General features: G+C 45.6%; 1 protein-coding gene and 1 long non-coding RNA gene across 3 annotated transcripts in view; one reads left to right on the top strand and one right to left on the bottom strand.

The window, feature by feature from the left end:
- LOC126639598 (uncharacterized) overlaps positions 1-5,908 on the top strand; it is a 24,065-nt gene extending 18,157 nt beyond the window's left edge. Inside the window, exon 4 of one of the 2 annotated variants that reach the window (XR_007628843.1) lies at positions 4,656-5,908. This is a non-coding gene — a long non-coding RNA (uncharacterized LOC126639598). The remainder of the gene's footprint in view (positions 1-4,655) is intronic. The other variant, XR_007628844.1, reaches the window with a different exon arrangement.
- Positions 5,831-11,562, bottom strand: EXOC8 (exocyst complex component 8). The gene is made up of 2 exons (XM_050314569.1): positions 10,001-11,562; positions 5,831-9,369 (listed from the first exon to the last, which is right to left on the bottom strand). The coding sequence occupies exons 1-2, from the start codon at positions 11,534-11,536 to the stop codon at positions 8,761-8,763; spliced, it is 2,145 nt and encodes a 714-aa protein (XP_050170526.1). The 5' UTR covers positions 11,537-11,562; the 3' UTR covers positions 5,831-8,760.

Here is an 11,562-nt window from a genome sequence, read left to right as displayed (position 1 = left end):
GCTTGCTTGTCTCTTATTTAAACAAATTAAATATTCCAACCCCAAACAATGCTAGAGCTAATAATGGAAAGAGGAACCAGTTTAGGATCTGAGTCTCCTACTTCCTGATTCTTTCCATCCCCACCCCTCTGCTCTGGCACCCACTTCTTAGACTTTAATTTAATAACAAAGTGCACAGATGTGTCGGGGAGGGTGTGTGCATTCAGACTCGCGGTGTTAACCAGAACATCTGAGCAGGGCAAGGGACAAAAAAAATCATTCCAAAGGTATCAGTGTTTCAAACTGTGGCCTTGATGCAGGGTTTGAGCTGGCAAGTTGGGGAATTAGAGTCTTTTCTGCATCAGGAACACCAAAAAAAAGAGATCACTTTCTGCCTTTCCTACTCCTGAGAGGCTCTCCCAGGGATGGGAGCCGGTCATAGAAAGAACCAAACACGTATTTCTGCAGCACCAGCACGAATACAGATACACAGAGCAAGAACACATTTAGTGCTGCAGACTCCTGGAGGCAAGCTTGGCTTGCAGCTCCCATATATGTGTGCCAAGGTACTCGTGTGCTGCAGTACAGGCGTGTTCAAACCCTTGCACCGCAAAATACTGGAGCTATTTTAAGGATGGGAAAGCATCTGGCCAGTAAACAAGCTTTGTGTGTTTGGGCCTGGCTCTTTGTAAAGCCTTGTTTCTTCCAGAATATTGGAAGTAATGAAAGTGCCTGCAGTAAAATACCTGATAAGCGTCTCCTCCTCTGTAGAGAGGGTAAGTGCATGTCATTTTCCAATTAGCTCTTGCTCTGAGCAATTATGTTGATCAAATAATTGAACAAGTGACAGGAATGTGAATTCTGGAGACAGTTAATTTCATTCATCTGCCAGTTTTATAGCCTGACTTGCATGAACACATAAACCAGGCTAATGTGTTATTTATAACTTTGAAAATACAATTATAATAGTCAAACATGAAGAGTTGTGTGTGCAGAGAGGAAGGTTTCTGCTAGTAAATTATAATAACAGCATGATGAGGGAGTTTGTTCTTTCTCGCCATCACGTTGGACAGGAAGGATGTGAGGCTTGTGTTTGAAGGAGTGAACAGGGTTGGTGTCAGCAAGAGCAGGTGGAGCAACGGCCCTGACCTGAGTGGGGGGCAGAGGGGCAGCTGAAGCCTTACCTTCCTGTTCTGTGAGACATCGAGTATGCGCTGCCCCAGGGACTGTCAGTGAGCTCTAAACATCCCCCCAGCTCCCCATACACTTCTCTCCGAGCACCATTTTTGGGAGAGAAGCAGCACTGCGATCCTGTGTATGAAGGTGGGTGCAAAAGAGACCAACTAGGTGTTTCCCACTCAGGATTGGTCTTGGGCGAGCATCGTGGTGCTCTGGAAAAAGCTCCAGTCGAGTGTCCTCCACAACAAGGTACCTGTAATAACCCTTGTGAACCTGGTCCCAATTTCCATTAAAAGCATCAATTCTGCTTGCAAGTTTTCTTCAGGAAAAATAATAATAATAAAATTTAAAAAAAAAAAAAAGCCATTTAATTTTCTTCTTAAAGCTATCTTTAGATTGCCTTAACTTATTGTACCTTTTATCTGAACCCCCAGTAGCAACCTGGCCTAACATCCAACAGGAACTAATTAGCAGAGATATACAGTAATAAAAGTAGTGCACAGGCATGAGCCACCACCTCAAAGGAGTATTACCTGGTTGAGTGCTGCAGTGGATGCAAGGAGGAAATCTGTGCAATTAATTGCTTCCTGATTAAAGGCATTTGCAGTCTGGCCCTTAAATCTTCAAGGCCTAAAAACACATGCTGAGTAAAATACGGAATTTGCACACAGTAGTCAAAAACACTGCCCTAGACAGCAGGACTCAGTGCTATAATTTTGGTTGGAAATAAATGCTTTCCTGTCTAAGCATCCCCAAGTCAAGTACATAGAAAGTGCTCCAGTCAAAGCTAAAGGGCCACAGAAGGACTCGTGTGGGTTTAAAACAGTTTCTAAAACAGCTTACTTGAAACCTTACCATTTTCCTGTGAGGACACAATCTTACTGGCATTAATTTCACAGAGCAGGAGGCAGCAGAGGCAGAAACCCCAGGAAGTCTGAGGCTGAAAGGCTATTTAAATGGTAATAAACTTCAGGGGACAACAAAAAGTCGTGACTGATTACAGGCGCACCAGGAGAGGGGGCTATCTGGTGTGAAGACGGTGGGTGGTGGTGGCACAGGGGCTGTCTGCTCACTACACACATCACTTGTCGCCAAGCAAACAAGATGGGGTTTAATCCCACTAGGAGGGATGAGACCTATTTCAGGCCAGTGGACAGCAGGAAGAAAATGCTCACTGTGGAAGGTTCTGGGGCTGGGTAGTGAGGGAGGATGGTGTGTGGCAGGAGTTTGGGACTATACAAGGCAGCACTGGTGCCACATCTCAAAACAGCAGCTGATCTGGCCTCTCTGTGCACCCTTCACTAAGTATTATAGTTTTCCCAAGGGCATTTCCTCCACCCTAACACTGTACCACATATTACAGCCAGTCAGATGAAGCAACTTCATTTTAGCATGTTCAACTCTATTATTGCTGCCTCCTGGAAAGTTGCAGCAGTAGTGACTTATGGAGCCACTAAGAAGGGGCAGGCTTTGTTTGGGACAATAATTTGTCACACTAGAGTTGAGGTGTCCCAAAAACACACACTTTGTTTGCTCATGCACTGTCACTTCTTAGACTAGTGTTGCCCCCCGCCCCCATTGCTGCTTTGTCAGTTGGTTTTTCTAAATTCGAAAGAAATTTACTGATGCTGCACTCATGAAAAGCACTTCAGCATCTAATTACCTCTGACTATAGGAGTGGGACTCTCAAATTCAGGGGAATATACTGTGCTCTCCAGTGTGTACTAAAGTCAGAGGCATAAAGATTACAGATATTTTCTTGCAGTCCTCCCAGTCCCCCTCCTCCTTAGTGACATTGTTATTGGTGAGAGCAAGCAGGGAGTTTTGTAGCCTAAATTACATTAAGACATGCACAGACGAACCAAACATGCACTTTGGCCTCCTTCCTCCACAAAGCCAATCTGGCACCTCTGCTGGAGAAGTTATATTGTGGAGTGGGAAAACAAACAATCTTGCCAATTGTTAGTGAGAGGAAAAAAAACAGAATGGGAGCTGCTTATCAGAGACCTCCATTTTGAGACAAAAATTCACCGAATCCTGAGGAAGGAAGGATTCTCTGCAGAGCTTCAAGTACTCCCCTGACAACCCCATCCTGCAGGAGCTGGGGCTGGGAGCTAGGCCCCTTCCTATTGTGAATACTGGGTAGGAAGAACTGAAAATGAACATAACGGGAATCCCCAGACTGCAACAGTGCTACAAAGCATAATTAAAACAAAACAAAGCAAAACACATTAGTCTGAACAAATCAGACTGGCACAGACTGTTGTCTATGAATTGTGATTTTTAGGAGAAGTAAGAATGACTGAAAACCCAGGGAACTCAAAGACCAGAAGTGTGGAAAAATTTGAGGCAAAGTTTTTCCTCACTCCAGTTAGATTGGGAGGGTGTTTGAAGTTCAGATCTTAATTTCGCCCAAGTTTGCAGGTGTTTAGATTCACATACCTCACATCACAAAGAATTTGACTCTCTCACCTTCGTGAGCATTTTAATTTTGTCTGGATCAGCTTTCTGGAAGGACAGAGAAAGAACTATGTGTTGTTCAATTAGCTGATGAGTTGTAGGCTTTTTTTTTTTTTTTAAATAACTTAAAATCATCATTAATCCAAGCATCTCCAAGGATTTCCCAAGCAGCAATGAAGTTAGCATTACCTGCTCTTCTCCCTGGTTTACCTTCCTAGTGCAATACATTCAATACTCACACATCAACCTATTAGCACATCTGAATAAGATTTCCAGCAGCTGCAGGGCCAAGTTATATTTGGGGTAATCTAAGACAATTCCTCAGAGCCCAGCTCCTGCCATGACATGAGGAGATTAATTTCTCAGCTTTCATACCTGCTTTTAGCTCTTGTACTGGTTTACAAATTGAATGCAATCCTCTCTGCTTGCCTGTACAGCAGGTGCCTGTTTTCCCTGTGCCGAGGTGATGCTCACCAATGCAGAGTTCTTGTGGGACCCCCGCTGGTCACCCTGACACATCACAGCTCGCTTCAAGTAACTTGGGGAGCAGGTTCTGTCCAATCTCTCGTATTATCTTCTGCTTGTGAGGGAAGTGGGATGCTCAGACCATCGAAAGGAATCCAGCTACTGCATGGGGAGGGAGAGAGAATAAATACCACAGGGCCACAGAAGGGTGACCAGAAACTGCCTTAAAACTGCCCTCATCAGTCACATAAACCATGGGGAAGAGTAATACTGCTCACAGGTCAGCGCAGACCAGGCGTACTTTCTCTCTGCTGCATCAAACAGAGCACATCTGTAGCATAGAATCTAGTTCAGCTTGTAATCCTGAAGTTGAGAACTGTATTACAGGGCACATTGAGGCCACTAAAGCTTTATTAGCAAAGTTTCCTAAATACACAAGAGGTAAAAACTCTGTGTCCAGGGTGGCTCAATCAGATTCTGATCTACTACTCCAGTCATCCATTCCCTTGAAATGATAAAGAGCACAAATCTATTTTCCCCACAATTTGCGATGTTTCACCATTACCTTTCAGAATTTGTATGGATTGAATGCATATCACAATCCTTCAATGTGTGAGGAAGAAGATATGGCAACTCACAAAGGCTGTGCTCACAAAGCTGCTTAACAGATAAGCCCTGTCCTGCATTTGATTTTCTTCAGAGAAAATACACTGAAGACTCTGCAGAACTATTAACATTTTTAAGTAAAAAGTAACCCAATTAAATTGTACAAGTTGTGCAGCTAAGGGAATATAACAAGTGTGTAAGTTATGAAGATTGGTGGTGGGGACCTTCCATGTTAAAGTGCTGGAATGCAAAGCTGTGCTGGGAGCATGAGGTCTCACATGAATTTCAGTCCAATATTGAAGTAAAACAACAAGAGGACACACAGGCTTGACTTTGAGTAGTCATTAAGCTGAATGTCTTACAACTGAAGCTGGGATAAGCGACTTTTCACATCTCTGAAGGGGCTTGAGGTCTAGCAGAGTGTTTCTCAGGCAGAAGAAAAGTCACATGTTGGTACATACCTTTAGGAAAAGTAGAAAGGTGAGGTACTCTGCAGAATGCCTGCCAATGGTAAAGAAACACAGTAGGAAAACATGAAGAATTAAAAAATGAACAGTACAAGAATTAGAAAATGCAAAAGAAAAGCACTACCAAGGAAGGAAAAAGAGCTGACCCTAACATCTGAACCATTCACTGCAGCATCTTCATCCCCCAGCATGCGACCAAAACATGCCAAGAAAACACTGCAAGGCAGCACAGCTTTAATGCCTGTGCCTGCCCGCGGCTCGCTGAGGTTTCAGTGCACAAAGCTCCACCTAGCGAGGAGATCGGCTGTACTGCACATTCAGCATTCAAGTTAAGTGTGGATGGACTCCAGCCACAAAATAATGTCTGGGAGATAACAAACACTAAAGGGGTATGCTGCCTTGGTGTTGGTAATGCCTCACACACCCGAAGTCCCATTAGACTGAAGTACAGCCTCTACTCAATTTGAATCAGATACGATGTGGAGAAAACATTTTCTTCCAACTTCACCTCACTCAAGTGACTTTGTAAGAACGTAACTGAAGTGACATCACCTGTCTTTCATCACTTCGACTGACCTGGAGCTCTTTGACCTCACTGGAAATTTATTAAGTGAACTCCAACTGTGAACTGTCCTCTTTTTGATGATGATAAAATAAAACCAGAAACACACCACTACTGCTATATGTCTGAAAGTTTTAATACATGGTCTTCATTGTTCAGAAAAGTTATTGCATTAAATCCTAATACATAAATTCACCTGAATTGAGAAAAAAAATCTTCATTTTACACATCACAATTTTTTCACAGCAGCTAAAGGAAACCAGATTTTATATGAAGTTGTGTAAAAAAAAATAAATCAACAACTTAGTTATTTCTCAAATCAACAAAACATCATATTACTTTTCTGTTAATTGAATTAACATACAAAACACATTTCCTTTAATTGCACACCATTTTCTTCACGTTATTGTTTTTCTTTTATTATGACTTCAATAGATTCACAAGTTACAGAATATCAGTGCTACCTAGTGCAGTTTATACAAATCCACGTGTGTTTGAACTGTGACAGGCACAAGAACATGATACATGATGACCCAAATGAAATGCCAGATTCCCCGATCCATTAAAACCATGGATGGCATGGTTTTAATGGATCCATGGATGACAGTAAAGACAAAATCAGTGGGCTCTGTGTGCCATAAACAGATTGATGAAGGGCTCACTGACAGAGGCATAACAGAGCACGTGGCAGAATTACATTCTACACTTTGTCCTCTGATGAGAGTAAGACCAGCTTGCAATAAAAGCATGAATAGGGCTCTTCTCCTACACAATCTTATGCCAATGCTGGGAATCAGGAAACTGTCATTCAGCTTCTCATGTAAAATCCTCAAGCATCGCCATAGTCAGTCTTTAGTCCCAGATCTTACCCTTCTCTTACACACACACACAAAGGCTCATCTGTATTTATTCTGCTTTCTTCTGCTGTAAAGAAAATAATGAAATATACCTGTGTTCTCAGAAAAAAAAAAAAAGCCATTTCTTCTCCCTCTCCTCCAAAACACCCATCACCACAGAGAGCTCTCACTTATAATCCACTTGAAAGTATTTCTCAGATTAAGTTAGGCCAGGTTGCTACCTTGGCTCACTTTCAATAGATGACAGGGATTGACTGTATCACTTTGCTATACTTCACTAGGTTATGGTACCAAAAATAGTTCACTGGTGAAATGACGCCTGTGGGGCTCTCTCTTGGACATAACATGTTCACAAAAGCTCTGACTCTCACTGTCCCTTCCCTTTAAAACAAAACTAGAGCTATTTCAGTGGGTTTCAACCAGTTTTAGTTAAGAGCAATGAGTTAAGCTACCCTTTAGAAACATTTTGTATGACATCCACGATTTGCCAGCAAATGGCCCACACACTGAAAAGCAAGTGAGCAGGGGCAGTAGGATGGTTTGCAAAATCTGACAGTTCAAAAGGCATTCAAAGAGCAAGAGAACAAAAACCAGCCATTGAAGTGAAAACTGCATTGAACTGGCACTAGGAAAATAGGCAGAAATGAAGAAGCTACAGAATAAGCAGTTATGCAGATTGTTTTACTAGTGACATCTGTTGTTTGTTCGGGCAGTCACAAGGCATTCATTAACACAATACAAATTGCAAAAGGTTTAATTCAAAAGTGCTAGAGGAATAGGACACTCAATTATTCCAGTTAAGAACACTTACTGAGGGACTAGGACAAGGTTATTTAGCTGTAACGTGACTTTCTCACAAATAAGAAAGTTTGTACCAAAGGGGAAGAAGTTTACACAGCTCAGAAGTTGATGCTGACAGCTTTCTAAAGCCAGCCTTGACACAAGACTTGGCTTATTTTATTTTCACAGACACATACTACACCAGCCAGCCATCACCATTCAATTGGAACATACGAGCATTTGTATAAACTTCCCCCATTAACTTTAGAGTTCCCAACCAAATTCTTGTGATTTCTGCAAAAAAGGTAGTTCTCACTGGTTATTGCTGTATTACAGGAAATGATACTAGCCTTTGCAGCAGGCCCTGTATTTTGGAGTTCACATCATTTGCCAAAGGCCTCAATACAGTCTCTTCATCAGGTGCTGCTTCTGTACAGCAAAACTAGCATTCTGTATCTTCCAAACAAAACAATACCTTCAGACTCTCTCCTTGCCCTGCAAGTCTCAAGAAGATTTAAGCCTCTTCACTGTGGTTTCTACCAGCAGATAAAGGCCCATAATGAATTTATGACAGCACCTCAAGCAACAGTGCACACTTCATTCAATGGACATGACCTCAGCGAAATCCATGAGAAAACATGGAAGAGGAACACAGAGAGTAAGAGACGCAGCTTATTCTCACTCCTCTTGAAGGGAACAAATGGTTCTGACAGTAGGTTTGTTTTCCGAGAGCTGTAATTTAAGCTGACAGGCAAGCTTATTAAAATAAGCCCCTTCACCCAAACACCAAAACCTATACTGAAAACATTTTTAATTTAGATCTGCCTCTGAAATGAATGAAGAAAATCTGAATGTTACAGAAACTGAAAAGTCTGCATTGTTATCACACAAATCACACTGTGCAAATCCATGTCATTTATCTGCAGTGCTGAGTCACATCTGGATGGTGGACGTGCCTCACTGAATACCACACCCTGGGAATGCTCCAGCACTTCCCCTCCTACCAGCACTCTGCCTTAAAAAAGAATTCTTACAGTGACATGATGAGAATTGATATTTTCCTGCCATATGCTGTCCATATATTTAAGACTTTCACAGACAAGTAGCCAAAAATTGCGTGTTATAGTTACTTCCCAAGTCACAAACACTACAGAAGCCCTTCTTACAGGATACGCCATCCGAGGACATGTGACCTCGACCTTCTCACTTCCCTGGCCCCCATCCACCAAGTAAAGCATTGCATGCTTGCAGGCATTGATTCCAAGTCTTCAGCTTCTGGAATGCAGCAGTTAACAGCTCTGCATTTTTCAGGGACTCAAAAAACCCCCACTTAGTTCATATATTCAAGGTACAACATTTTCAGTAAGTGCTTCCACGGCCTGTCCACAGGAACAGTTAGGTCACTTCACACCACAGAGGTGGTACTTTCCGGATTTACGCGCATCAATCTTGAAGCATTTCTCAGATCCTGTAGCTGCTTGGCTGGCTTTCCAACTCCTTCCTCAAATCTTTTTTCCACAACAGGAAGGACAGTTTCATACAGGAAAGAGGCGTTCTGCCTAATGAATGCCTTTTTCTCAGGGTCCTGTTCACACCGTAAACTGTAATCAACATGCTGGACAGCCACCAGGATGATTTCCACGAGACTCTCCAAAAGAACCATATGCAGCTCTGGAAAGTAAAGCTTTAAAGCTTCCTCCAAGAAGGCCATAGTCTGCTTAGTGAAAGCTACTACAGTGTAACTAAGGTTGACCCAGCAGTCATCACCTGTGTATTGGTCAAAATTGCCCACCCCACAGCTCCTCATCTCCTCCCTGAGCTTCCCCAGTGCCTCTGGAGTCATCAGGTTCATCTTCCTCCACATCTCCTCGGAGTTGCGGTGCTTGGTGGCCTCGATGATGATATCCTTGTAGCTCTGTAAAGCGCCTTTGATATCCTTCACCAGAAGGGCGTGAATGATAAAGGTGAGATCCAATCCAATCTCGCTAAGCTGCTTGCAGTGCTCTTTAGCTACCTTGGGTATTGATGAAAAGCAAAGGATGTTATTAGTGTGCAGGTCCCTTTTATGTCTTACCAGTTTATCAAATTTATCATGGTCAGAAAAGTGAGAAGTACTATTCATACTTCACTTGTTTCTTGATGCTTTAAGAATCTCCTTATTAATGAGAAAGTAATAACTGAAAGATAAACCCTGGCTGCCAAAAATACTCTGCACAATTACATTATGACCCACCCACACATCCATAACCTGAAAAACTTGGTCTTGCAAAAAAATATGGAAACGTACTCCAGGACACCCTTGGAAAACAAAGAGGAAGTGTTGATGTACTTATAATTCAAATGTAGCTCACCTAAACTTTAGAACCTCCTACTGGTTTTAAAGGCAAATTAAGAATAAACACATGTTGCGTTTCCAATACAGGCAAGGTTTTTCTTGCTGTGTATTTTTAATCTTAATGCCTTCCTCTGTTAAACTGAAAAAAACCAAACCAAACTCAAACGAATATTAGCCTTTCAAGACAGGAAACATCTCTGGAGACCCGCATGAGAGTTAATAACTAAACTCAGGTTAGACAAGAGGATTTAAAGTTCTGCAGCCTTTGTTTTGACTCTCGTGTCCCACCACCCTCTTTGGACCCTCTTACCTTGACACACTCTGCCGCAGTTGACAAACTCTCTTTGCTATCAAATACTTGCTTGCTGAAGGCATCGACAAACATCCTCATGGAAGAGCGGGCCCACACAACGAAGGCCGAGTAGCAGCCGTTGTTGCCAGCAAAGTCCGTCTCAAACTCTCTGGCCGTCTCTAGAAGGCTGGTGAAGAAGACGTGGCAGAGCTTGTGGATGTAGAGCAGCGTGGCGCCCTCGATGCGCAGCTGTCGGATGGCCGTCTGCACGGCGGCTGCCCGGTTCTTCAGGAAGAGCTCGCAGGCCTTGGTGGACTGTCCCAGGCGAATGAGCTGGGACACGGCTCGGCGGGTGGCCCGCGGCCCCCCTCGCAGCGACCGGTCTGGGGACAGCTCGAACACCAGCACGTCTGTGAGCTGCCGGACCCGCTCGTCCACCTTGGCCCGCAGCTCCTTCACGGGCTGGCTCACAGGCTTGTCCGCCAGGTACTCGTTGAGTTTATCCAAGAGGTCCACTGCCCCCTCGAAGTCCCGCTGCGCAATGCAGACGTCCAGGTCCTCAGGCAGCTCCTGGATCCACTCGAGTGAGAGGTCTACAACCTCCTCCTCAGCAGAGGGCTCTTCCTCCTCCTCTTCCTCCTCATCCTCATCGAAGGGGTTGGTGGATTCGGGGGGCGTTGGGGCAGGCCGGGGCAGGGCCTCCTGCTCCAGGCGCCGCTTCTCGCTGAGGGCCCGGTTGCGCTTGGTCTCCTCCAGCACCTCCAGCCACTCCTTCTTGATCTTGGCGTTTTCGGCCTGGAAGATGCGGCTCTCGGGGAACATGAGCAGCTTGAACATGTCCTTCATGGGCGGGTTGTCCTTGACGTTGACCACGGCCAGCCCGTCGAGGGGGTACAGGGCGTCGTATCGGTAGGCGCCGCGCCGGTTGGGCAGCGCGGTGGCCACGAGCAGGCAGTCGTTCATGAGGAAGGCGTGGACCCGCTGGATCTGCGCCATGTGGTCCGCGTCGTACTCCACCAGGTCCCCGTTGTACACCAGGTACTTGCCAGGGCTCTCGGGCAGCAGGTCGCGGCAGCCCTCCACCTTCTCCAGGAGGGTGGTGAGGGTGCGCTGCCGCCCCTCCTCGCTGGCCGCCGCGTCCTTGGCCGACAGCGGCAGGAAGGGGTCGGCGGCGGCGGCGCGGCGGGCGCCCAGCGCGGGGTCGTCGCGGTCGGCCTGGAGGAGCAGGGCCTGTGTGACGGCCTCCATGATGCCCTTCTGCTCGGTGAGGATGTGGCTGAGCTGGTACATCTCGCTCTCCAGGTAGCTGATCTCCCGCGCCGTCTCGATGAACTGCCGGTAGTTCTGGTACACGTTGCGCTTCAGGCTCTGCGCGGTCTCCTCGCTCAGCGCCTGGATGCGCTGCCGGTGCTCCTGCAGGTCCCGGTCGCCGTCCGACTGCTGCGACAGCTGCTTCACGTACTCGCCCGCCGCGAAGCCGCCCGACTCCAGCTGCCGCCGCAGGCGGCTCCCGCCGCCGCCGCCGCCCTCGCCCAGCGACAGCGCCATGGCCATGGCCCCGCCGCTCCCGCCGCCCGGCA

Source organism: Myiozetetes cayanensis, unplaced genomic scaffold (assembly GCF_022539395.1).
Source record: "Myiozetetes cayanensis isolate MyiCay16 unplaced genomic scaffold, myiCay2020 scf2-11, whole genome shotgun sequence".
In the NCBI taxonomy this organism is placed as follows: domain Eukaryota; kingdom Metazoa; phylum Chordata; class Aves; order Passeriformes; family Tyrannidae; genus Myiozetetes; species Myiozetetes cayanensis.
The sequence above is the reverse complement of the archived record's forward strand: the minus strand, read 5'-3'. Positions and strand labels throughout refer to the sequence as shown.

What these genes read in the sequence shown, in the direction of transcription:
- EXOC8 (XM_050314569.1), bottom strand. Translation starts at nt 11,536, where the DNA reads ATGGCCATGGCGCTGTCGCTGGGCGAGGGCGGCGGCGGCGGCGGGAGC. An exon ending in CTGCGGCAGAGTGTGTCAAG is followed by an intron (nt 9,370 to 10,000) that starts GTAAGAGGGTCC and finishes TCAATACCCAAG; the next exon opens with GTAGCTAAAGAGCACTGCAA.